Source organism: Tenebrio molitor, chromosome 1 (genome assembly GCF_963966145.1).
Source record: "Tenebrio molitor chromosome 1, icTenMoli1.1, whole genome shotgun sequence".
Classification (NCBI taxonomy): Eukaryota; Metazoa; Arthropoda; class Insecta; order Coleoptera; family Tenebrionidae; genus Tenebrio; species Tenebrio molitor.
The window spans coordinates 41,058,475-41,086,128 of NC_091046.1; the positions used below are offsets into that span (position 1 = coordinate 41,058,475).

At 39.0% G+C, this 27,654-nt stretch overlaps 1 protein-coding gene across 6 annotated transcripts; it reads right to left on the minus strand.

Annotated features, from left to right (window-relative positions):
* LOC138130160 (uncharacterized) lies at positions 1 to 27,654 on the minus strand. 6 transcript variants are annotated; one of them, XM_069046572.1, is made up of 8 exons: positions 27,519 to 27,654; positions 26,913 to 27,465; positions 2,417 to 3,497; positions 2,139 to 2,369; positions 1,182 to 1,346; positions 1,059 to 1,130; positions 815 to 1,012; positions 1 to 764 (listed from the first exon to the last, which is right to left on the minus strand). In XM_069046572.1, exons 2-8 carry the CDS (start codon positions 27,344 to 27,346, stop codon positions 723 to 725), a joined length of 2,223 nt encoding a protein of 740 aa, XP_068902673.1. In that variant the 5' UTR covers positions 27,347 to 27,465; positions 27,519 to 27,654; the 3' UTR covers positions 1 to 722. The 6 variants fall into 6 exon arrangements, with proteins under 6 accessions (XP_068902673.1, XP_068902689.1, XP_068902696.1 ...); XM_069046588.1 differs by lacking the exons at positions 26,913 to 27,465; positions 27,519 to 27,654 and adding exons at positions 6,610 to 7,061; positions 8,456 to 8,578; XM_069046595.1 differs by lacking the exons at positions 26,913 to 27,465; positions 27,519 to 27,654 and adding exons at positions 6,610 to 7,061; positions 8,451 to 8,569.

The window sequence follows — 27,654 nt, forward strand, 5'->3', positions numbered from 1 at the left end:
TTTGTTTATGAAAGATACTGGCTTTAATTTAAATTAAGTATCGTTGATCCATTGTTGGATATCACAGTGTTTATCTTACAGAATCCTGCTTAACCTAACATAATGATAGAAACATAAAAAAATTACACAACCCTTACATAAATGGCACTTACACAACACATAAAACGAACATTGCAAAACTCATTGGGTAACTACAACTTAGTTGACTAGTACAAATTCATAAATAGGAAGATAATCAACTACCTATAGGTAACATAAGGTGGACTTAACGCGAATCAAATCGATTACGAAATCGTAAAGTAATCGGGACGATGGAAATAACGATTTTGTTTTGAAATATTTTGGCATTCTCTTTTTAATAAATACGTATATATTCTCTTGTACAAAATAACAATTTTCAGACAGAGGTGTCGTTTGATTTAAATGCTGTAACTTCAACCGTAACACTACTTATAGCGAAATGCATTTAGAAACGAATTCTCAAGCTTTGGATATCTTTGGTTCTACTATAATGAAAATAAGCCACATTGATGCAGTGACAGTAATCATAGCTAGAGCACTACGAATTCAAGGCAAGAATCTTCTTCAAAGGAATGCTATAATCTCATTGCATCAAGTTTTCTTTTAAATACAGGTACCAAATTGTTTGGTGCAAATTTCAATTCTTAGAGAATAAATAACTTTGTTACCATGCAAGTATAAAAATAGTCCGTTTTCGAATTTTAACCAGAGCAAACTTCTGAATGTTCATCCCATGCGGACACCTGCAACAACCCACTGGTAAAACACTCTCGACAACGATCACCTCATCTACCTGACAGTCCCTGCTGCAGTACCACTGATTGCCACAACCCGCACACACGAAGAGAGCTGATTTCTGGTTGCATCCTTGGCACTGGGGTACTTCGTCCCCCGCGTCCGAACTGTTGTCGCCTCTTCCTCTGCCGTCGAGCACTTCGCTGCTCTCGTCGATCACCAGTCTGTCAGCACTGTCCTCGGCTTCGTCCTCGTCCTAAAACAACACTCAGACCTCGTGGTGAACCACATTTCACCCTCACCTGTGCCGCTTTGCCTTTGTGAGGTGCCTCGTACTGAGTCCCCACCGGGGTTATGGTTATCTCGTTCCTGGCCTGCAAAACAAATCACACCAACATCAAGACCGCATCGATCTAAATCAGTACCTTGCTGGTCGAAAGTATCTCCGAGATGGACATGTTAGCTGCATTGTTGAGATTATTTGCGATGGCTGCAGTCGTGGGGGAGTGCGAGTTTCCTCTTTCCGGAGCTGTGAGAAGCCGAGCCAAGGTGGGACTGAACGAAGTCTTCGTGTTTGCTTTGGAGGGGCTCTGCAAGTGCGTCGTGAGATTAGTGAGACTATACTCTATTTTTTTTTAAATCAGCTGTCAGTGTCAAAACTTTGTAAAAGACCAGACTGTGTTACCCTAAAACCTGTACTTTCCGACCAACTGTATAACAATTCCCCCCACGTCAAAATTGAGGTTATGTCGAACGTAGTCAGTGTTTAAGGTTTCAATGAAATGTAGGTTTACGTAGGTACATACTTGTATTTAAAGAGTATTCTGTAGAGCATGTAGGTACTTTCGTTTAGGTACATTGAAGTGGACTTTGGAACACGACGATTTTTTGTAATGAAACACAGTTGCAGTTTAAACAATGAAGAAAACATTAATTTTTTCAAGGTTGAATAATACATTTTGTCGTTTTAAAGCCATCACATATGATTGCAGACGTCCAGCGTATCTATTTTAGAAAAGTGTTTACGGAAATAAATGAGAATTTAGACAGTAGGTATTTAATACGATACATTGAATATGTTTGAAGCTTCCTCACAAATCGCCTTTTTACTCAATTCAGGGTTGTCACCTTTCAACTTTTCGCAGTACCGAATCAAGGCCATTTTTTCACTCTCTGTGAACTTCGAAGGCACCTTTTCAAATTTTGTGTGTTAATTTTTCAACGCAAACGACAGTTATGCGCAATGACAGCGCCGGTGACCTTGCACGGCTCGACGTTGCCAACCTATATTGTGAAATGCACTTTCAATTGCTCATACCAACTTGACAACACTTTGACAGCTGATTTAAAAAAAATGGACTTGTACAAGAATTGCCACCCACCTTTGTCAAGATGCCGTGGAGTAAAGAGTTTGTTGGAGCGACTGTGTTGGTGGTGGGAACGGGATGCACCGTCACCTCCGGGTACGGCGGCGGCGGCTTGATCGCGTTCTGGATGAGCTCGTGGCGTTCACTTTGAGACAGTTTAGCGAACTGCACCAGCATGTCTTTGAACGAGGGTTCGTGAGGGGTGGAAGACTCCGCACTTGAGGGTCTCGAAGAATCGTTCCGACTCTGCAAGCAAATCTTTATCGATGGTTCCACCAACACGCTACACTTACCGCATCCATCGCGTTCAGGAGTATTCCCAACTCGCTGTTGACGTCCAGGCCTTGAACGTTGTGGTGCACTTGGGAGCCGGAGCCCAACGCCAACGAGGAGAAGTTGAGAATGTGATTGTTGGAGTTCTTGCCGTCGGGGTGCGAGTTGCGTATTCGGCGCCCCCTTCGGGGAACGATCTCGGGGTGTCGCTGTCTGTAGTCGGCGATGATGGATTGCACGTCGAGGACCGGCCTCTGCTTGTTTTGTCTGTAGTCGAGAGATCCGTTCATTTCTTGCGAATACTGTTGGGGCTTGGGGAGGATGTTCCGGTGCTTGTTGGCACCCGAACCGGGCACTCTGAGTGTCTTGTTGGGGTTTGTCAGATTCGCCTTGAGGATGCTTTGGTTCGAGGAATTCTTCAGTCGTTCACCTACACAGTCAGTTTGAGATTCACCGAAGAGAACTTCACCGTTTTCGTTCTTGTCGCTGTTCACCAACATCACTTGTTTGCGGCGCTGCATCCGCAACAGCAACTCCTCCTTCATCTTCTTCAAGTGGATGATGTTGTTCCACTCGCGCTCCTTCTCTTTGGCAAGCTCGTTCAGCGTTCTGATTTCCGCAAGGATCTGCTCGGTCTGCATCTGGAGCTGTTCCACCGAACCGCAATCCGCCATCTCGATGAACTCGTTTAAGATCTTGTCCCGAGAAATGAAGTTGTCTTGGATGTCCATCCGCAACCTCTTGTTGGCCGAGTCTTGGCTCTCCGACTTCCGCTTGGTGGGAGCCTCCTCCGAGCTGGTGTTGCTGCAGCTCTCCTCGTTCACGTTGTTCGCTTCCAGATTGTTCTCCCCCTTGACGGTTTCGCCGTTTTCCACTTCTGCGGCAGGTTTGTCTTCCTTGGCTTCCTCGCTGTCGGCGTCCTTCTTCGGCGCCTCTTCCACTTGGTTGCTGCCGACGGAGCCTTCCTCCTCGAACCCGTTCTCTTCGGGTTCGACGGTCTGCTTGTCGTCGGAGTTGAGGCGTTCTTCGGCGTGTCCCGGGGACGACGGCTGGACGCTGCAACCTTCCCTCACGTCCTCCATGATCTGCATTTTAGTGAGGCTGCAAGTGAAACGGTTCGATTAAGCGCAAACTGATTGCGATAAAGTGTTTGTTTACAAATGATAACTGTTGCAAGTGTGCTTCCGTCGCATTCGCGGTTATCATTCGGGGCTACCTTCGGGGCGAGGTGACCTCTGCACCGGAACTCATTCGCGCAGCGCTCGCTCTAGACGGTGGCGGCGTTGGAGTCGGTTGGGCGACACGTGCGTCAGTCTGGTCCGAAGGGAGACAACGCGGGAGACCCACACAAAGACTCGCAGCACTGCGAACATATCAGCGTACTGAGAAGTAGGTCGGTACCGCGCGGTCACGGACCCTCGGGCAAATGAACTATAGCCCGAACCGTAGAGGGGGACTTAGAAAGCCGGTCGCTCGCTTCGAATTCGGCTTGCGAAACTCCTACGCCGATGTAAATAAATGGCGGATACCCACGGAGCGAATGGAATAATCGGCCGCCTGCGCCGGCCCGGGAAGAACCGTCTTAACCCCGAATTAACTCTTCTCGGAACTGACCTCCAGCGGGCCGACTGCAGCGACGCCGAGGAATTCGCGGCTTTCGGAAGCTCGCCGGAGTTTTTCCACTCACTTTTATCTCCGAGCCGGATGCTTTCGGGATTACGCCAAAATTTGTTTAGCAATTTCCGAGATTGGGTGGGGAACAAATTGACAAAGGAGATGACGACACTGAACAAAAGTTTCCTATCCTTTGGCGCGACCAGGTTCACGAACCTCGCACACAACAGAATCTCAGTCTGGGTTTAAACAGTACTGACAGACAAAAAACAAATCAAAAATACGTGGCAGAGACAAAAATTAAGAAATGTTCTCGAGTGAGGAACTAATCGGGGATCGATGAGTAATAAAAACGATAAACAAAGCAATTTTGACATTTTAAGTGAGCTATGTTGAGCCCAGCCTTTGATCCAACCACTCCAGACATCAACAGGTACATAAATAAATAAGTACTTGCACATGTGTTTTGCGACAATGAAAAATACAAAATTAATGTCTTGTTGATGTTTTTTTCCGGAAAAAAAAAACCCACCACCAATCTCCGAGATGTGGGATGCCACCAAAACCTAGTGAGCTCTTGGACTTGTCCTAACCTCGATCAAAATCAAAATTGACGGTTCTGACGTCAAACCTTACCCACTTTTCACACTACTAGGCCGATTGTTATTAGTACTGTTATAACAAATTGAGCTCAATAAATTACTGCATTCATAATAAAATTTATAACACGTGTTTCCACATCGCGTGTCATTCATACCCACGATTAGAAATGTCTCGACTGTCCCGAGTAAAATGGCGGGAATTGCACATTGTGAGTTTCTGCTTGATAAGAAAATTATTTAGTTGGGCAGATGTCCGTACCAATTATGTCAAGAAAGTTTTCATTTTGTGAGAAAGCGGCTAAACAAAGAGGTTTACACGCTGAACAGTAAATACTACAAATTGGCTTTAGAGTTTGTAAAGGAGTGTGCTCGACACGTAGAAGTGATCGCAAAGACATGTGTTTATCCGGAATTGCTCTTTGATGTGGCTGACAAATATAAATGAGCACTTTTCAAAATAAATATACACAACAGTCTTCAAGTTGTCAGCAATACAAGTAGATAAGCTACACCTGCATTATGGGCTAATTTGTAAAGTAAATGGAGGTGTAGTGCTTTTCTGAGACTTGGTGTATTGAGCAAAATGATTATATCGCGCGTTCAAATGAAATCCTGGGCTGGGAAGGCGTTGGAAACCGTCAATTGTTGTGCTTTTTTAAAGCGTAGATTAATTGGAGCATGTTGACAGCTAACCTAAAATTTAGAGCCAAAAAAATCTTTCTTTTTTGCTTTCTTTGCAGTGTTTTACATTCAAAATAGAATAACTTAACGGTTCCTATTCTCGAAGCAAATATCTAAGGGCACCCTTTACTGAAAACAAACATGTTCAATTACTTCAATTATGTCCGAATTAAACATAAACAAATGTCATTCGTATCAAACGGAGGGAAATTCAAACTTTACACTGTTCTAATCGGTTTAATTTTTCCAACCCCTACTCAGCCCAGGATTTCATTTGAATGCGCGATACATTGTTTTGTTGTTGTCACTTGCATGTCAAGCCAAAAGCTTTCGGTGAATATTAGGAAATGAAAGTCCTTTCTACGTACTTAGCACTTACTGATATGTCAAAATGTTAAGACAATTCGTAGAACAAAACTGAGTAATTTTTTTCCAATTCAAGGGTTATTTGTACAGAATGAACTTCGTGGTAATTGTTTAAGTAAAAAGAAACAAAAAACAAATACTAATAATAATAATAAACCGTTTAACCACAAATTTGTTTTGACATTGATTTTCAAAAGAAAACCCAATGAATTGTGACGGAGTAAACAAAATCCAAAAAGATATTTATTTATATTTTAAATTTTAGTCTGTCAAAATGAAAAAACCGTCCCTTGTCGAATTAAGTTGTCTAAATTATTATTTATATGGCTGACTTGCATGGACGTAAAAAATAAAAATATAAAGTCGAATTGATGTTTTCAAATCCAAAAATGTTGATAAAAATGATCGGCAAACGAAGAATTGCAGGTTTAGTTAATTTGTGATAAACTGACATTACTGACTACCAATGACGTAACGAAAATCCCTGTTTTTTCATTTTTCCCTAAACAGCGTTGCCGGTTGTAATTTTAGGTTAGGATGGAGCGTTGGTGGTTTTTTGATCTTAGTACAAGCAATAAATACCTTGACCCATATTATTTCTATTGAATCGCTTGAAATCTGTTTTCCTTCTTGCTCAAATAAATTTACAGAGGATATTCAATAACTTACTTGCAACAAAATAACCAAACGATATTTTTTATAGAATCCTCCGGAAGTATAAAAGTACAGGATATAAAGCTATTGCAAAAACAAAACACTCTTCTAGACGTCCGGAAAACGCTTTTAACGCAAAAGCAACACCAGTTATGAGAGTACTGAAAGAAAACGTGGAGATGTGTCAGACAATTCGACTTCGCTGACTCACTCTGTAGAGGACATATGAGATAATTTATCAAATCTTAGAGATAAACCGCATGTACAAAAATCCCGCCCTGCCTCCCGGCACTTACTCTTGTGGAAGCCCTCCTGAAATCTGCCTGGGCATCTTGGCCGTGGGCACCAACCCCACGGCCAACAAAATCGCGATAGCGCTATCCGGAAGCGTCTCCTCTTTGAGAAAATCCATCGGGAGGTTCCTATCCGGAGTGGCCCCCTTTTTCAGGCGACAGCGCGTCGGCAGTCCCAGCAGCTCGTGCTGGACATCCCTCTCGTAGCTGTCGTCGGTGAAGTGTCGCGAGCAAATCCTCGCCGTGGAGCAATTCTGCACGTACTTCCCGCAAGCCTGCACCCAGCGAGCCCTGGTGGCGGAGTCGCCCGGAAAGCGGTGGTACCGGATGGAGCCGCCTTTCGTCTTCCGATGGGAACTGTTGCAACCCACCACAGCGCACTGAGGCATCGCGTCCGCTCACATCAACTCTTTACGCTCAAGAAATTCGCAATGGGGTTCCCTTGGGCAACGCGCCTGGAAAAGGACGTGCGTTTTGTCACGGCGTCATTCTTCCCACGCAATCGAGAACCGGACGGAATTACGTGTCATCCGACAGCCTTCCGCTCTCACCTAAGCGTAATCGGGTCGTGTTGGCCAAAGAGTAAACCTGATAAGGAACTAGGTCGTCTGTTCCAATTTACCACGACGATTACGTCACTCGTAATCTCGTCGGCTACCTGATAAGTGGTTCATTGCTAATCTCGGTAAAATGGGAAGGTAGTATCTGTGCGAGGGGCGAAGCAAATGGGGCACGACTTGCGCAAGAAGTGGTACAAGAGGTGTCTTGCGCTTTGCTGTCGCTCCCAACGCGCTTATCTCGACAGACGCAAATTGGAGACACGTTGCACAATTTTGACAATAACAATCCACGAAATCATTTTATCACGATTGCACGAATTCGACCAAAAGGTACTGTCATGGTAGTACCACGCGGTCTTTTGGTGCTCGCTGCACGATGGTTTCAGACTATAAACGTCATTAGTCGTAGCCTACTGATAAGAAAATTGTTCACAATAACAGTACTGGTCCTTGGTACTTATTTCAGAAGGTCTGTAGACTCACGTTTTGGGGCAAATAATACCTTAGGTGAGTATTACAATGTCCCAGAAAAACCCTCTGAAACCATACAGGATGCATCAGACAAAAACCCATTAACAAAAATTAGCCAACTTATTGAAAAAAAATCAAAAATTTTCTACAAACTGCACCCTCTATTTTCTTCACTACGTCTAAAACAATTTTTCACCACGTTCTTGAAGCTTTTTTTTTTAATTTTGACCTCACCTCGTATTTTCGTGCTTGGTATCGAACCGATTTATCCCGCGCCAAGAATAATAAATATTTACAAGAGTTAATTTTTGGTTCTCTTGATAATAAATGTACCTTAGAAATGTTTGTGCGCATAAATATTAGTCAGTGCAAATATTTTTTTATCGATAGATTTGTCAAGTCCGCCAGTTTGGAACAAACGATTCGAACCCTGAACCCCGGAGTGGACAAACAAGGTCGGTTGTCCAGCAGCCCTTACGAGGTGACCCCTGACCTTCAGTGCTTTTCGAAAATGGGCGTGCTTTAAAAATATGCCCTCCAGACGACGACTTCGCGTGATTAACGCCTTGGCACGATTTATTTTTGGCACAATTAAACAAAAATGTCGTTATTATACATCAGGCGCAGTCGAGCTGTTGTTTAAGAAATTCCTTTGAAAATTCCTAGACGTCCGCGTTTCCATTCCCTTCCCCGAGGCGACCGACAGGGCGCGCCACTATTTGAGCGGATACTGTAGCAACTTCCGGCCGAATCGAAACCGTCTTCGATATTTGCGTCGATCGAATCGGGGCAGAAGGGGAAACCCAAGAGAACCTCACGCTTTTAAACCCGGAGCAGCACGTGACCCTTGCAACCGCCGCACACACTGCAACTCACTACAAGAACACCGATCCTCTGTTGCGGTTTACTCCGAGGGACCGCGGATACGCACTGGTTCAGCTCAAGCTTGGACCAAGCGCCGCGCCCCACCAAATGAGCACCGGTGACGTCACGAGCGTCTATCCGCCACCGCCTAGCTAGATGATCGATTTTGTGCAATTAGATTGGAGATGCTCCCGGATCCAGACTCACCCCAAGCGTTCCCGATGTGTCACCTCTGGAAGGGCCGCATGGTCGCACAGGAAAGGTCAAAGGGTCATTGATTGGCGTGCAGGGAACGGCGAGATGCGGTGGCGCCCCGGTCGGCTCTGGTGGGAACTGCACGAGATAGGTGGCTGCTCGAAAATATGCAAATTGCATTTCTGACCCTGCTCGGGTGCATAAACTCCGCATTAACGTGGCGAGCGGCGACAAGAGGGTCCCGAAATGGGCTATCTGTTAAAACTGGACGTGGTGGGGTACTAAAAAATTCCTTCACGGTTTCCTTTTAAATAAATATTTTCAGTTCCTAGATCTGATAAAACCTGACACGAGATAAACAACCTTATATAAATCATTTCAAAATAAAAACATAATAAAATATCGATAATATTAAAACACTAGGCGAGTATTAATGTGGAGATAAAAATCATAAACGGTCCTTGTTTTTATTTGTACTTTATTAAATGTCATAATTTTCCACATGGTGATACGATACGATAACTCTTCATTACGGTGTTTCAACCTGTGTAATCATGTAGAACTGAACTCTGTTGACAAAATTTTTCAAAACTCTCTTTAAAATTTTTACTTTACCAAAAAATTCCAAAATTTTGTTTAGCAAAACTCAAAATCTGGCATAAAGTGAGTTATTGTTTCATCACTTGGATATTAAATATAGTAAGTTTATTCAAAATAAATACCGTTCACGTTGTTTTGACATAATGGGACGCCATGATTTATTTTTTTAACGTTGGACGCACTGTTCCATTTCCGGCATTAAAGTATCTGACATGTGGACCCATAAAAATGAACATAACATGTTGCTGAGTATTCTTCTATTGCAAACTAGTAAAACTGACAACAATGTACTAGACATTGACGCTATTTATAACCTCAAACTTATAAAAACATAACCTAATTCAATAGACAGCTTTACAATCAAATTAAATGCAAAATTTCCATGGCCTCCCATTATGCCAAAACAACGTGAGTGCATTTTAGGTTATTTTGAAATTTTGTATGTGACAGATAGAAAATGTACGACCATTCTAATGGTTTTTCTCTGATGTTTGAATAATTTTTTCAGCTTAGACAACTTTTGGATGTTTTTAAATAAAAAAAATTAATCTTAAACTTAAATTAAATTTTGAAAATTAGGAAATATTTGGACCAAAAAAAAACACTTCGGTGTACTCGTTTTTTACATATGTTTTTCTTACTATGTATTGTAAATTTCGAGTTTGTACCTTTACCTGAGGAATGCAAATTTCTATCTAAATTTAGGTAGAAAATGAAATTAAAAATATGTAGCTTAAAAATTAAAATAAATATTTTTTTTTAGTTTTGAATTTCTCCTAACTAAATTTCGAGTTTCCACCTTTTGAAGGAACGATTCTAAAGGGGAACTAAGACAAGATCAGTAAATATTTTGACATTTTATTCTGGAGTCGCATAAACAATTAAGTAATACAAATATTTAGACAGAAGAAATTTATTTATTTACATATTTAACTGAATATACAAAAACCAAGTTTCTACTTTCACTTACTATTGACATTGACAAATTAAAATGTTTATGTTGCGCTTTATGACAACACCTAAAATTTTGTAAGCTCCGGTGTGTTATCATAAAAATAACATAAACCGAAACAAATTCAATTTTGTTTTAACTTCTTGCTTATCCATTTCTGGATTTAATCTAAATTGCTTCTAACAATTCAAAACCAAAATTAAGAGGTTCTTATCGTGTTCCACGATGTCCCCAAAAAAGTGGACACTTTTCTGGGGAGTCCTCAGTTATGCAAACTTCCAAAGAAAAATAATAAAAATAACTGAACAATAGTTATTTGTATCACAAGGCCAGAAACTGTCATTTTGCAAGCGCGAGGACGGTTTGTGGTTCGAGGCGTCAGCCGAGGCAATGACAGTTTCTGACCGTGTGATACACAACCATTTTTCGGCCGACAATTTTTTTCAAGCAAAAAAATATTTTTTGTGAAAATATTACCGGACAGGGAATTTATTTTTCTCCCATTGGCAACATCGGCTATTACGAAAAATGATTAAAATTTCAAATTCAAAAATCAATTAAGACTTAGTGCTTGTGTTTTTGACATTTAACTACCTACGTTAATTTGCACGTGTGGAGCCTCGGCTGACGCCTCGGACCACAAACCATATCCGCACTTGCAAAATGACAATTTCTGGCCTTGTGATACAAATAACTATCAAGACAGTGAAACAGAATTTTTCTTGAATTTGTCATTAATTCCACATGTCAGTGCCACCAACCTACAATCCTTCATGAAAAATTCCTGTTACGATTTTCTTGCCTAGGCATGGAATTCACTGTTTCAAGACGATTTAGGCGAATGAAAACTCAGTAAATTTAGACGGAAAAAAGATTTTTTCAAATCTAACTCAGTATACTTTTTTCTCCTGGTGGAATTTATTGAAGAGCGGTAATAAGAAGTCTCGATACCTAACGATGTCAGTCCATACATATACCTTCAGGTGGTAATCTTTATACCATGAATGGTTTCGCAAACTTCAAGCTAAGAAAACATTATGAAATGAAAGCGACTTTTTATCACAATATCAATAGAGTCTAGATTAGACTGTGGTAACGAGCCAGCGATGTCCTCTACTTGGTGGCCTAGATGGATTTAATAAACACACGAAATAACCCAGTGAATCGCTTTTGTAATTTTTGATACGATTATCGCTGCGTCTATATTCCACGTGGATTCTTTTTTTAGTTTTCTCTTTTCGCTTCACCTCTTCTCGATAACCCCTCGCTTTGAAAAACCCCCACAAGCTCCCAACAAAATGGACGCTTTGCCGCGGTAAAACCTTCTGATAACCCATTACTTCTTTGACACCAGGGTGAACGAACCCAGATCCGCAGATGCCCCGCAAAGATGTCCGTTGGACGGCAATTAGGGTCTGCTGAGTCACGCCGGAGCTGTTGCAGTCTGGGGCCACATCTCGATCAATACATCCTCAGCCCTCAACCTCACACCCCACGTGTGCTCCCGCCGCCCTATTCGAACCAGCAAAGGTTAACGTCATCCCCACCACCGTCACTTCCAGGACCTATCGCGAATTGGCGATTAATCATCTTTCACTTGTCACGCTCAATGGGACCCGGGAATGTGTATTAAAATCCGCTGACAGTGTTTCACTTTCGTCCGGGAAAGGGTGAGTGATGGGCGGCAGGTGCGTGAAGGCTGAAGGATCGTTACGACGGGAATTGGTCCTGGTTGATGATCGTTTAGGGAAATTAGGATCGCGATTCGGCTCCTGCCGAGGTAATTTGAAGAATTCGTTTTCTCGACAACAGATGATGCAAATGGTCCACGAATTGCGCCTGATTCATCAATTATCATCGAGCTGGCTTCGTCAACACACTGTTGTTGTGATGTCTGCTAACGACAGACGTCTGTTGTGTCTGAGTCGCCTAAAAATTCGCCGCAGGAGCGATCTCGAGTAATTGCGTTTCAGGGTTTTGTTGGTCCGCAAATTACACAGGCGGAATCGGTGGCCTAGATCCCACCAGGGCCAAGACCTGCGCGAAATGTTGTATTTTCGAAAAGTTTCGGACAAAATAACTACTGCCAACAGTTTTACTAACGATTATCTGTTCCCAGGAAGTTTCGTTTGAAGTTTGTACAACGCCATTCACAAAGTTTCTTTGATACTGCGTTACGTGAGCTTTTTACCGAAGAAAAAAAAAGTACAATTATCGAGTTATTTCACATCTTATTCATGTTTCACTTTTTTATATTAAAAATGCAAAAAAAAATTCGGCGGTCCTACAACAATGAAAATATTCTCATTATTCGATCAGTGAGGTGAAGCAACATCGACTGCGCTCAATGTTTGGATGGGTGGACGCCCGGGAAAACGAGCTTTTCGAACTTTAACACTTCGTTACTTGATTTCAGTATTGTCTGTAATCGGTAATGAGAATGACGTATGCACAAATTCTGACCTGCATGTCGTGTAAAAAGTGGGCGCAGAAAAATAAATGATAATCATAAATACCGCTTTCAACAGAATTATAAACACTTAATAAAAATATCCATAATAACAAATCAACCGGCCTCGATGCCGTGTCCCCTTTTATAGATTGAAGTGGCTTTTTTTGTAACCGGACTTGAAAAGCTTCAAATCCTAGGAGTTGAAATGTCTACAGGCAGTTCATGTCCGACTTTTTTTATGATCCCATTGAAGATAAAATAGCATATATCATTCACAGTAGAAGGCTTTTTTGTGCTTCGCCCAGTTGTCGACCTCAACACCGTCTCGTTCCTCAATCTCTGCACAAAAAGACTGACTTCTACTCTTAATGATATCGAGTGTTCAAATGAAATCCTGGGCTGGGAAGGCGTTGGAAACCGTCAATTGTTGTGCTTTTTTAAAGCGTAGATTAATTGGAGCATGTTGACAGCTAACCTAAAATTTAGAGCCAAAAATTTTTTCATTTTTTCTTTCTTTGCAATGTTTTACATCAAAAATAGAATAACGTAACGATTCCTATTCTCGAAGCAAATATCTAAGGGCACCCTTTGCTGAAAACAAACATGTTTAATTATGTTGCGATTAAACATAAACAAATGTCATTCGTGTCAAACGGCGGGAAATTCAAACTTTACACTGTTCTAGACGGTTTAATTTTTCCAACGCCTACTCAGCCCAGGATTTCATTTGAACGCGCGATATAATCTACAATTAGAGTTCCGTGTATGTACTTCACTTTGCTTCTTTTTTACGGAATTAATTTGTTATTTAAAAACTAATTACAAAACTTATATGATTATAACTTATTTGAGTAGAACCCATGAGAGTAAAACAAAATTAAATATTTAGATAACACAGCTAAAAACGTTGTTTTGTATATTTCTCTAATGTACATAACTATTTCACAAACAGAAATTTCCAGAGGTACTTTTTTCAATTAATTATTAATTATGAAATGTTAAGGCAACTGTTACACTAGTGGTGACATGTGTAAGGCCATCATGTAATATGACATTGGTAAAAAAAGTTATTATTACGTTCGTACGTTCGTACACGTTTAATGCTGAGACACTATAATTTACTATTAACGCTTATCGACAAATTAATAATAATTATTGATAATAAAACTTTGCCACAATGTTGCACAGTAACTGTACTGTTCTATGACAGAATAATAACAATTTCGATGCAAATCAATAAAAGCTTTCTGCTATTATGGGAAGGGCAATTAGCAATTCTGATTCAATGGACGGAAGAAACTCTTTTATTTCCATCGACCGAAAACAAACGACTGAATACACTTGAGAAATCTCGAGGCCTGATTGATGAAAGCTCTACCAGATATCGCCCATTGCACTAAATCTGCTGATCTGTAAACACATGTGTCCCTCGAGAACAGTCATCAAGAACAGAGCCTCAAGAAAATGGCATCGGCAAATAAAAGACAAGTGGAAACAATGCACATCTGAAATTCTAAATTTCGTTTCATTTTGGCAGTCAAGGTTTGCGGAGACATGAGAATACTGAACTAACCCCACAATTCGGTGCAGTATTGATCAAACTAGCTCGGGGTAGTAATAGGAAAAAATGTTATTTGCCAAGGGGATGGGGTGAAGCATTACGGAATTTGGACGCCATAAATGGAAAATTGGTAATGTGGGAATTGAATTGTTACACAGGAATTCTCAAAACAATCAAACGGACACATTTGTAGCAATCCGGTTTCGAGGGTTTTTGTTTTCGCCGGTTCGTTAAGGGATTTATTGGCAAGGAATGGGGTATTTCAAGAGTGGAATAAATCGAATTTTGTTCCCCTTTTGAAAGCATTACTCCACTGAGGAAAATATGAGTGGAAGATGGATCACAACAGGCGATTCTTGAGTCATATGAAAAAAATTGTGACGCTGTGATGAAAGAAAGTCACAAAGTGTAAATATTTTGGAGTCTTAATAAACACTTTGCCATGTTTCAGACTTAGTATAAGTGTTTTATTTTTTTCCAAAAAACTAAACATTTGAGTTGAGAAAAATAATAAATAAATGACTAATAGGAAAAAAATAAAGGAGTGATTCAAACGTAACTGGAGAAATCTCTGTTAGTCAATTTCTCTATCTGCTTAAAATAAAGTGTGTTTCGTCAGTGTAGAATAACTTGCACTACTTAGGAAAAGGACTACTGAACCATAAGTATCTAGTTTTCCAAAAAATAATGCCTTACCGGGCTCTAGGCCCAGGGATCTATAATATGCGACTAGCATAGATATATTATCTTTATCTAATCCCGTGGGATAAATGATACTTATCCCACTAATTTTGAGTGGGATAAGAACTTCATTACCTCACGCATTTTCATTACCGCACTCAGTGGGATAAATGAGTTCCATTACCTCACTCAGTGGGATAAGTAAATTCTTATCCCACTGAGTGCGGTAATGAAACTCATTTATTTCACTGGCGAAAATCAATAGATAAGATTTATTTTTTTAATTTGGGGCGGTCTTAGATAAAATTTTGTACATAACAGGTGGGCTAAAGCATATTGCAGGAAACTCGTGTGATTACAGATGAACTCGGGCTAACGCCCTCATCATCTGCAAACTTCAGACTCAAGTCCTGTAATATTGCTTTTATCCCACTAATTATGTAAATAACTGATACGCTTTCGGCAAGTATGGAGTCAATGTGTAATTCTAAGAACAGGTGTCTTTAAGCTTGAATGTTGCTGATCATTTCTGAAACTAAAATGAACGATTCGTGGTTATCCACATTTATCTTCCGATCATTTACATTGAACCAGCGGTGCACCTCCTTCAGGCCACTCACAACTGATGCGTCTATAATTCCACAAAGATAGCATTCCCATGAATAAGAATACTTGCATCATCGGCAAATTGTACCGTCTCCTTACCGCTGTATGCGTAGAACAAAATCGTCGGTAAATATCAGATACAGTAACGGACCTAAAATTGATTCCTGCGGTACACCTTTTGTCACAATCATTTTATCTTTTGATAATTTTACTATTTTCTGTTCTTGGCACTACAATTTGAGTTCTGTTCTTCAAGTATGAATTAATTCATTGTAACACCCTAGCTTTCCAATATTCCTAATAAAATTATGTATGTGATTCACGTCGTCAAATGCCCTCGCTCGATGGATCCAGACACATCATGGCCTTCATTAAGATGTGTTATTATTTTGATAAGACCTGAAGACGACTTTTGCTGTCGACTTTTCCTGAACTCATTTTGTTATCAGCTAATAAATTGTCTGTCTCAAAAAATACAGAGACCGTTCAAATAAATTCTTTAAAATATATAGAATAAAGCTTCTGGAGCTGGACAGTCCAAATGATGTTATGTATTACTTATGAGAGAAACGTCGTAACTGTAAATGTTAAAAACTATTATGTGTGCAATACCTAGGAAATCCATTTTTTTTCGTACACGGCATGCCTAATACGGAAAAAATTACATTTCCTAACTTATTGCACAAATAGCTATTAACCCTCACTAATTCCAAACGAGAAATTGTGCTTGTCATTGGTTGAAATTCAACTTGGCATAGATCTGACTGGACAAAATTAAAAAAAAAAAGATTGGGGGCCAGTTTATAGAAAGAGAATTAAATTTTAATGCGCGATTAACCCGTGAATCCGAAACTTCGATTGGTTCAATCTGATCACGTGTTCGGTTAATCTCTCACTTCTGTAACCTGGCCCTAAAGCTATTAAGAAATAATAATAGTGTACTGTCGTATGCATAAATGCATTCTTCTGCGATTTTTTTTCAGGAAATAAGTCTCCTAAAATATTACTAAATACACGGATTATTATATATTTTACAAACGTCTCATCCGAACTCCAGCCAAAATCTGTATCCAAAGTCCAAAAAACATCATTCTTTTCTATGTACCGTTGGTGGACAAAAAAAAACTGGGACACGCAAAATTTCTTACATTTGTATCAAGCTTTTAATTGTCAAGATAAAGTCAAAATAAAACTGATTTTTACAATCACTGTTGACAGTTATCTTGTCAGCTGTAATGCCGAATCTAACTGAATTCCAAAAACACTAATTAGACAACGCCCGGATGGAGGGTTTACCATACGAGCAATTGCTAACCAGATAAACGTTAGCAAAAATACTGTTTTGTGGCATTTTTGTCTTACGTCATCATATTTGTTAGCAAGCCTGAATTAAACGCTGCAAATTTGCCAAATTTGAATTTGAACAGTTGTCATTTTTGTCCCAGTTTTTACTGTCCCGCAACCGTAGTATTGCGGACACGGGATCTTGGACGATTTGTCATTCGATTGACATAAAAATGTAAAACTGGCTTTAGATGCAACTAACCTCACTTTCTTTTTTTGTAATTTTTATCATACTGACATGCCAAAAAGAAACTTTCAAATGTCAAATAGTTTTAAACGTTAATCATAATGACAATAAAGCGTGGCTTATATTGACATTTTTTGAATTGACATAAATTTGACGTCTAAAATTCTGTGTCAGCAACTGTACTACTCGTCTACTCCAGAGACCAAACTATCGATTCTTGCTACTAAGCTCAAAGCTGATGGCATTAAAATGATACTCTGTCTCAAAATAGTTGTCACATTGTGTGAAAATTTGGAAATTAAAGCCAATACGATAGCAACATTATTATTAATACGGATGTACATTTAAGAAACAACTAAAAAAATTGACTTTTTAGATATTTGCGCCGCCATTAAGATGATTGTTGGCCATTAAGATAGCTTCCGGTTTACATTTAGTACCCCCTGGGAGGAGACCATTTCATCTTAATTTCTTCTTTTATTCATGTGGTCAATTTTGTAACCACTGCATCCACCACACAACATTGCTTCTTGCATATACACTTGCAACGTCAAGAAAATAGTGTCCAATTTTTCAGGTCCTAATTGATTAAAAGCGGTACATTCAGCAATGTTTCGAAATTCGGTGAATAATATTTCTTCTTCCTTCCACATCTCCCAGACTTTAGAGCATCCACAATGTATCACACGCTACCACAGGCTTTTAATTCCTTTGCTTGCTTTCACAAATGGGAAATTGTGCGGCGATTAACGTCATTTTTTTTTGAAGCAGCACTCAACGCCATGTCGCAATCGGCCATTTGCAAAGTGCTGCAGAAGAAATTGGAGAATTTCACGTCGGGTATATTTTTCTATTTCACATTTTTTTATTTACTCATTTTGCACAAGATAATTGACACTATCCAGTTACAGCGGGTGTACCATCAAAATATTAATTTTTTCACAAAACGTTAACCAGTTTACATTAAAGAAGAGAACCAAATAAAATTGTGCAATTAGATTTTCCAAATTTTAGTGGTAGTTTAATACAAAGTGTCTATAAAAGAACGCACATACAGGTGTTTCTGAAATAAGTACATTAATTTTAACTGGTAATAGAACTCATCAAAAGGAACAACTTTTCTCTCTGCCATTTCGGCGAAAAACGTTGCGTAGTGGCTTAAGGATGAACTGGAGTAACAATCTCAGCAAAAAGTTGCGGAATTCTTATAATGCTATGAAACGTTTATTACGAGAAATCAATATTTGAAAAAATAGTTTTTAATTTTTGGAAACGAATTGTAATGAGTTGCAAGTAAATTTTGTGTTTATTTTCTTGATATTTAGATAATTACTTACATGTGATTTTACAATCTTTCGACTAAGACTGTACGTGAAAGTAAACAAGAGCACACTGAATTTCAATTTTCATTGATTTCTGTTAAAGTTCTTAACGTAACTGCAGTAAAACGTGCGATATGAGTGTAATGTTGCATACCGACGTCAATTATATGCATTTTGTTCACTTTTATTGAAATTAAAACAGATACATAACCTCAAAAACCGTGTTTTTCCACATGTAATTAGCGATTACAAGGAAAATCCTCCACCAATTTTTTTTGTAAATTCATTAGAAAATTCTACGATATCGATACTTTATGTGTGAAAAATTTAAGAAAAATTGGCCTTTTTGAAATATGTTTTTTATCAATTTTTATGCGACCATTGCTCCATTTCTCATAAGAACACGTGTAAAATATCCCGAAACTTTAAAAGGTAATAACTTTAAAATTCCTCGACCAATTTTTTTTACATTTGGCACAGTACTTTAGAATGGATGAAAGGACTATTGTACCAATTTTAAGCAAATTTCGCCATTTTTCAATGTTACTCCAGTTCATCCTTAAAAAAATAGGAAAGATTTTCCTAAAACCGTTCATATCTCCAAAACTAAGCTACCTAAAAACGTGAAACAACCAGATTCTTACGAAGTGGATTTTTTGCCATACGGGTAGATTTCTTTGAATTTCGATTTCGGCGTTAAAACACGTTTTCTGGATGAAAATGGATGTTTTTTTTCATATTAGCGCTGATCTCAATTAGCCATTGCAGTATTTAGTGGCGTATGGTTATTTTAGTGAAAAATCTCTCCAATTTTTTTTTTTAATTAAACATCGTTTTTCGGCAAAATGGTAGATAGAAAAGTTGTTCCTTTTGACGAGTTCTATTACCAGTTAAAATTAATGTACTTATTTCTGTTACACGTTGTATATCAAGAGTCCTGTGGAATTGAAATATATGTATTTTATTTTTGCCGCTCTGTAGCATATTGTGGTACCAAATAGAAAAACAGAGGTTATGTTGTTCCATTAATAATAGGTTCTTAATCAATACTGTTGTAAGAGGAAAAGTAATTAGAATATAGAAAAACTGAAGAAAATCACAAGGAAAACAACTAAGACGTCGAATGCACAACTGACGCTAAAATTTCATAATTTTATATTTGACAGTTGACATCTGATTTGACGGCTTCAACGGCCCGACCAATAAAATTATGGAACCTCACAATTCTTTTATAGACACTTTGTATGATGCACTCATTTGGTGAATTGGATTAAAATTCGTAATATGTAATCAAAACAAAACACGTGAGATGTGACAAGTACATATTTTGGGACAGAGGGAGGATCTTCCAAGAGCAATATTTTATAAGTTCCCCAACATGGAGTTATGTAATTCGAAGTCCAGGAGAAAATAAACTAAATCATTCCAATTTGTTATAAAGCTTTATTGGCAAAAATAAAATCAAAATAAAACATGTATTAACATATTGAAGTGTAATTCAAATCGTATTGTTTTCCTTATTTTTTTGTTTTTTAGAACCCAGCTACCGAATAGGGTGGTGCCTATTAAGAACAATTCACAGGGATTGGTCAGATAGTAAATGATTGTTCGCAGGATTGGCGTCCTTTTATTTTTTTATTCTTTCTTCGCAAAACTTTTGCTTCTAGAATATATTTGTATTTTTCGATTTTTCTTAATTAAAACTCCTTTTTTTCTGAATAATTTTTTTACTATCTCTTGTTCATTGTTTTTACTCAATTTATCAGCACATTTTTTGGATTCTTTGTTACTTTAATATAAAATTATTTCTCTTGTCGTTAAATTTAACTTATCCACTTCTTAAAGCTGTTCAATCTTCAAACAAACAATTAAAAAAAATTGCTTTATTGGGCAAATGTTAATGAACTTAGAACAGCTACCCGTAACAGTTAGGTGTTATCTAAACGATGCCGTATCAGTGGAAATTGCCCTCATTTAGCAATTTTAAGAATTTGCGTCAGTTCAGTGAGGTGTAAGACGGTGCATCGACCGAAGTTGCCGCCACTTATAGCAATTGATGAGTTCCCTGTGCACCCAAACGTCAAATATACCGCCAAATCAAGCCATCAATCGGTCTTTCCCCGAATCGATTATCACCTCGTTGGTCGTCGACCAACGTGCATCAGAATTGCCACGCCGCAGACCTTCATCAGCTCCGAACCGCGAAACACTAATAATATACCTTCCCGCCTCGCAACGTGCAATTTCCCCATTTCCACCCCTGCCCGGCCATTTTCAATCCTCGCGTGGCCATTGTGCGATCATTGTTAGTGTCAGCATATGCAAATTAGTCGAGTGCATGGCAGGCTGCAACAAACAACCAGACACAAAATATTTTTGTCAAGGTCGCGACGGCAGGACACGACATCCTGCGGAAACCTTGAACCCGGCTTCATCGAACTAAAGTGGCACGAGGCCAACACTGGGACAAAATCGCACGTTGCATTCGTATCGGCGACCTCTAAATGTCATTTCTCGCAGTTGGAAGTGACACAGTCGGTCGGGGTTTTCGCCGCCTTACCTCGGATCCGCCGCTTGGAGTTCCTGGATTTTGTCCAAAGACAATTCGAAATCGTAGGTGGGCAAAGCCACGACCGGCTTTTCGTTTCTTTGGAACTTGAGCAGCAGCCTGGCCATGAATCTGACCTTGTCGGCGAACTTCTCGGAGTTGCTCCCGTCCAGGGTGACGAACTCCATCGACTTCCGCTGGGCGATGCGGATGCTGGACCGCATGGGCAGCCTCCAGGACCTGCCGTCGTCCTCGGCCGGCTGCCTCGGCGGCAGGTTCAGGTCGGGGACGGCGTCCGGTTTTAGTTTTCTCCGCAGCGGCAGTCCCAGCAGTTCGTGTTGCAAATCTCTTTGATAACAGCCTTCTGAAAAGTGGTCGCTGCACACGCGAGCGTACGCGTTCACTTTCACGTTTTTCTTATTTCTGCACAGGTCCACCCACCTCGCGTGAAGCTTGGGGTTCGATGGCAACATGTGATAAATCACCTTATAACCACCACGTGTCTTGCCGTAGTAGTTGCCGCAGGTTTTTACCAAACACTTGGGCATACTCGATCGGAAGGTCTTTTTCGCACTGCACCCGATTAGACATTCGATGGTGCATTCGTTGCCTGCACGCCGCCCCATCGCCCCCTTTTCCTCCGCAATTCGCCGATTGCGACTCTAAGGACAGGGGCGTTGGGGTCGTTGTGGCGTGCGGGATTTCGGCGATGCGTTACAAAAGACACCCTCTCGCGTTTACCCTTGTCCCGTTGTTATATCTACCGCTATGACGTCAGCAAAGTCTGAATTCGCGGGAGCGATAATCGAATATTCGCAAAAAAAATTAAACGCCGGAAATAAACCGGGGCGAGCGCGTTAGTAATCTCGTTCTTTGCGCCAGATCAAAATTATTTATTCCTAAAATTATGAGACCTGTGAGACCTGTTTTAAAATGAGAATGGAAAATAAAGCAAATTTTATAACAAGCTTTTTCCTTGCATTTAATTAATTAGTAACTATCAATTTCAATTAATTGATTCATAAGTGGTTGAAGGTATAAGACATATTTTCCTCGTAGCACGTAGCTGTAGAAGAAAATAAATGTTACCAATCAATCATTCTATAATTAATATGTAATTAAATAATTTTGGTTAATTAAATTTACTTTTGTTGCATTTTGTCTGTTCTACTTATGTGGGTAAACAAATTCTCGTCTTTTGATGCTTATTATTTATGAACAGGATATGCAACTTCCAAAAAGGCTTTTCGTAAAAGTTGTCTACTCCTGTTAAATCGAATTTTTTTTTGTTTTGTTTTGTAGTATCGCCGATAAGATGACCGACTTTTGCTTTACAAGTCACGCCACATTTTTCCAAGTTTATGAGTTTAAAAGGATTCGAAAAAATGTCGAATGCAGACTAAATATTGATTATGCGATAGGTACTTTTTTATTTATAAACAAAATTGCATTTATTTTTTTCAGAAAATTTGGTCAAATCTCAATGCCTAGGTCACATCACCAAGAGTAAATTTCCAAATACCAGCCTTCATATACAGGGTGCGTCCTAAAAAACGCCGCAAGCCATATCTCTGTTATTTATGGCTCGATTTAAGTAAAACAAAAACTGTCATAAATTAATTTAAAAACACTATAAGCACAATACAGACTAATTTTTTTTCAAAAAGTCATTCAAGGTCAGATGAATGTCAACTTTGTTTTTTCAAATAGCTTAGTATATTTTTTTATTCCGATTTTGAGAGATTATTTTTCTCAATCCAACGATATGCCACTTGTTAAAATGCATTTAACAGTAACCGCGAAAATAAATAAATAAATTAGCATTATTGGAAATTTTTTCTTCGAAAAAAAATCAGATATAGTATGGAAAACAACTAAACGCAGTAACAATACTTTCTGAAGATTAAAAAAAAATAATAATAATATGACAGAACGTGTAATAAATATTGCGTTTAGGATTGTTTTCCATAGTATACTTGATTATTTTCGAACAAAAAATTTCCAATAATGCTATTTTATTTATTTATTCTAACATGGGGCATATCGTTGGATTCAGAAAAATAATCTCTTTCAAAATCATAATAAAAAAATATACCAAGCTATTTAAAAAAACAAAGTTGACTATCATCTGACCTTGAATGACTGTTTGAAAAAAAAGTTATCTACATCGTGCCTATAGTGTTTTTAAAATGATTTATTCCAGTTTTTGTTTTATTTAAATCGAGCCATAAATAACGGAGATATGGCTTGCGGCGTTTTTTAGGACGCACCCTGTACATATTCATATTATTAATAAAGGCTTGGAACATGTTGAAATAAAATTTGCGGTTTTCCTCTGTAATTCTGGCAATGCGGGAACAACTATTACGAATCTATTGAAGAATTGCAGTACACTAGAGTGAGGAAATAATTTTTCAAAAATTTTACAAATCTCCAAAAATACCGCGTGAGCAACAATTAGGTACTGTTTAAATTGACAATAAAAAAATGTACTTAAAATTGGCAAGACTGTGAATTGTACCAATTTCCATTTGTTTTGTTGTAATTATTGACAGCTGACATAAAACTCAACTGTAAACGTCTTGGTTTTTATAATCTTTTACTGATTTTTGGAGCAGCACCTTTAAATTAAATGCCTTTTCCTCGCTCTAATTTGTTTGTTTTTAAAACCTCCTCATTTTTCAATAAACAGTTGCTTCGCTTCATACATAACCTAATTTTCGGCGATTTATCAAATTCACGTCACTTCCGGTTATGTGACAAATTTAGCCAACATGGACGCAAAAAAATCTCCATGGTTTCATTGCCAACTCAAACAGTTGCTCACGCGGTACTAGGAAATTATACACTAGCGCCTCACGGATATTTCAGTAATTACTACTTTCGATTCCTATTTTATGTCTCGATAAACGATAGTTTTTTAGGCTTTTTTGTGTAAAATGCATTCACGTTGTTTTGGCATAATGGGAGGCCATGGAAATTTTGTTGCTGTTTGTTGAATTAGGTTATAAATAGCGCCAATGTCTAGTGCACTGTTGTCAGTTTTACTAGTTTGCAATAGAAGAATACTCATCGCGGATAATTTAGCAACATGTTTTGTTCATTTTGATAAGTCCGCATGTCAGGCACTTCAGTGACGGAAATCAAACAGTGTGTCCAACGTTAAAAAATAAATCATGGCCTTGCATTATGCCAAAACAACGTGAACGGTGTTTATGATTATGGATATTTATATGAGGTGTCTCATGTGGCTTTTTTTTAGTTCAAAAACCGTATCAGACAGAATATAGGTCCCAGGAGAGCGGGAATTTGTAACCCTGAACCCCTCTCTCACTCACATAACTTTTGCATTTGACATAACAAGTCGAAGAGATGAGAATTCAAACTTTTTATAATTCAACTTCTCTCAAGATCAAGTGTCACATTTCGCTTAATAAAAGTTCTGGAAAGTTAAACCTTGACCTGTTCTTAGAAAAAAATACATTTTGTTTGCCTTGTCAGTGAGAACTGAGAACCCACAGAGCAAATTTAATTAGGGGTAAGTAAACACGACAAAAGAACATTAAATAAAAAAAGAAAACAATACATTTCAATCAAGAACGTATCATCTCATGATAGAACTGTCGATTTTGAAGTGATTAGAAAGAGATGCTGTAAAACAATCTTTAAGATTAGATATTCATTTTCTCACATTAAACAGCGCAAGATTTCTTGTAAAAGCATTCGAAAGTGTGTATATCGCATCCGTAATAAAAATGGAAATAAAGGTAGACCGAAAACAGAACCCTGCGGGACACCTAAAACAGTGGGTTTCCTTTGCTTTACATCCATTACCCAAGCGTGTTTTACGGTTTTCTTCCTTTCAAATATGAACCAGACAAACCAAGCCGTGTAAAAGCCTTCCTAAAGTTTTTCATTTTTTTTTTATCAACTTTGTTGTGTCCAAAAACAGTAAATTTTTTCATGATTTTGTCGAAAAATGATCACTTTTGAACCCATTGAAACCACTTTACAGATGTGAATAATTTGTTTTTTTCTACGAAAATTCCGGCGAGTCCTTGGGGCTTCCACAAAATAATTTGTTGGAAGAGACATTTAAAATGTTCCTATTGTTTGACCGACAATGAGGTCACGGTTCTTGGAAATTTCTTAAAGCTTTTCAAGGCTGCTTTTAACATTTACCAAAATTTTTGTTACGTGCATACTCGAATAATGCACTTTGCAAACTCTGTGGCCTATTGCGTATGTTAATTAGAAACCTCAGAAGTCATCTTATGGAGCTTCGTTTATCGATGCGTCTAACAAGAAATACCCGATTTACATATTTTCTCGGAAGATGGGCAATGTACGGAGTCGTGCCATCCTGTTGGTAATATTCATGACTGTGGTTTTCCCCGGGATCAATAACTATATAATGGCATTTTTTTCTCACCAAAACTGACGCTTTCATGGCCTTTCACAAAAATAAAAACAGTATCGCTTACTAAAATTGATTTATTTTTGAAATTTATTTATTCCAAATCAAAATCGATAAGTAACGCTTCTCGTATTTTAAGAACGAAGTATTGAGATGAGGCGCTCTCCGAGTATCATTTATCATCATCGTTTAATCTTAAAAACTTTGTAAAGCTTCCTTCAATGTTCTCCCGCGATCACATCAATCTTTTTTTCAATTCTGTACCAACATTAAATCAAAAATGAAATGGAACGAAATAACTTTAAGACGACAGGAATTAACATGGGAAAAGTGATTTTCCTAAAACTGAAATTTTCATGAGGAATAAAAGAATTGTTATTGTGGGCGATTTACTTTCTTCGAGAACTTAACTGAATGTAATATTAGAAAAAAAAACACAATGCTGAAATAAAAAACGTATGTCCTGCGGTAAACAAATAACAAAACGCCGGCAATTTGTTGTAAACAACACAATTGCACGTGTCAATGCCTGTGCCCAGTATGGCCTCTTAAATTGCAAAATACATGAATCCCTAATTTCGGGTGTAATTAAGTATGCACCAAGGTCAGCTTTCTGGCAAAACTGCAAACCAAATAAAACGCAGCAAAACCTCCAAACCTTGTGGTGACAAAGTTGACGGTCAAAAATCCAGAAATATTTTCACGATGTCGTGTCGATAAAAACCAAAAGACCTTGGTCTTCTCATTATACTCCATATCTATTCTGAATAGTGAGACCATCACAACGGCTTAATCTGCCATTAGAAGGCAGAAAAATGATTAATAAATCGAGAACTGCTGGAGTTCGCTGTAGAAGGCGTGCAACGCTATATTTCAAGACGTCGACAGAAATAATCATTAGTATTGAACAAATATGGGTGCTGAGACTTATATTTAGTGCCTTTATGTGACGGCAGTAATGGCACAAGAAAACTACCTTGGATTGTGCAAACGCGAACATCAACTGGAACCGGCGTGAATAAAACGTGATAAAGAGTCTTGTCAAAAATGAAATGGAAGTAGCTTTCTGCAGCAGGACAATAAATCTCGTGGTAACTTATCGCGTCCGCTTAATGGAGCGTATCTAATGGTAAGAGATTGGAGAAGAGATGTATGCAAATTTTTTTCTTTGAGCCGAACAGGTACCACCAACCGTCTGTCGTTGATTTAGAAGACGTCAAGCTGAGAAGCTTTAAAATTGAAGCATTACGAGTGACAAGACTCTTCGTCTTGTTGATCCAATAAACAAGATTATTTAATTTGTGCCCAACAAAAACTTTCCATCAGGAGCTGTGTGGCGAAGAATGCCGGGTCAGGGTCGCCATTCCTGAGGAAATGTTGGTTCGGCCTTCGCGTCTATCACGATGAACGATTTGAGAAACTGCAGTGGTGCGCCATGTGGTAGGAAAAAGCGTCTTAACAGGTTCGTCATGCACATGGCATGTCGTCTTGCAGCTCTTTTGCGCAATTGGGCGAACAATAGCGCAAATTATAAATAGCAACTCACCATTGCGAGTTTTCCGCTTCCTCCTCGATCGAATTTCCCGGCGACATCAGCGTCTCGACCTTGTCGTCGTCGGCGTCGTCCTCGTCGGCGCCCTCGAAGAACTCCGGCTTTTCCAGGTCCGGGCAGTCCATGATGACATTGTCGCTTTTGAAGTCGATACCGTCGGCTTCGATGTTCTCCAGGAGGAGGTCGTCGTTGAAATCGGTTTTGCTTTCTCCCGCTAAAAATTTCTCAACAGCGTCCTCTTGCGTTGCGTCACCTGTCATTCCGCCGTTTGGTTCGTCTTCCGGCTTATTTGTATTTGTTGCTATCTCTGTTATGTCATTATTGGGATTTTTTTCGTCTGCCTCGTTTATAACCTCGACACAATTGCTATTAATAGACTCACAATTATTTTGAAACGTCAGCATTACAGACTTTTCCGCCATTTTCATGCTGATTTAAATTAACCATTTAGATTCGCAGCAGGCCAGGATTTTTCGCCGACTGTTCCACCAAACAAGCCACCAAAACGACACCCTCCTGCCACACGACCACACTGACTGACACTAACCTGCGATTTGGTTAACTAGCAAATGTAAACGCATTTCGACACTTTATTTATACCTCGAAAATATTTGCTGACCCCAATGTATTGATTGCGTTATGGTGACGTTACAGGAAACTGCTTCGAATCATTTGAACTTTGGCGCTTCGAACCGCACTACTTTTCCCCGGATCGTCCACTCTGGCGCCATCTGTC

What these genes read in the sequence shown, in the direction of transcription:
- LOC138130160 (XM_069046555.1), bottom strand. Translation starts at nt 21,575, where the DNA reads ATGGGGCGGCGTGCAGGCAACGAATGCACCATCGAATGTCTAATCGGG. An exon ending in TCCACGGCATCTTGACAAAG is followed by an intron (nt 1,347 to 2,138) that starts GTGGGTGGCAAT and finishes ACGCACTTGCAG; the next exon opens with AGCCCCTCCAAAGCAAACAC. An exon ending in ACTGCAGCAGGGACTGTCAG is followed by an intron (nt 765 to 814) that starts GTAGATGAGGTG and finishes GGGTTGTTGCAG; the next exon opens with GTGTCCGCATGGGATGAACA.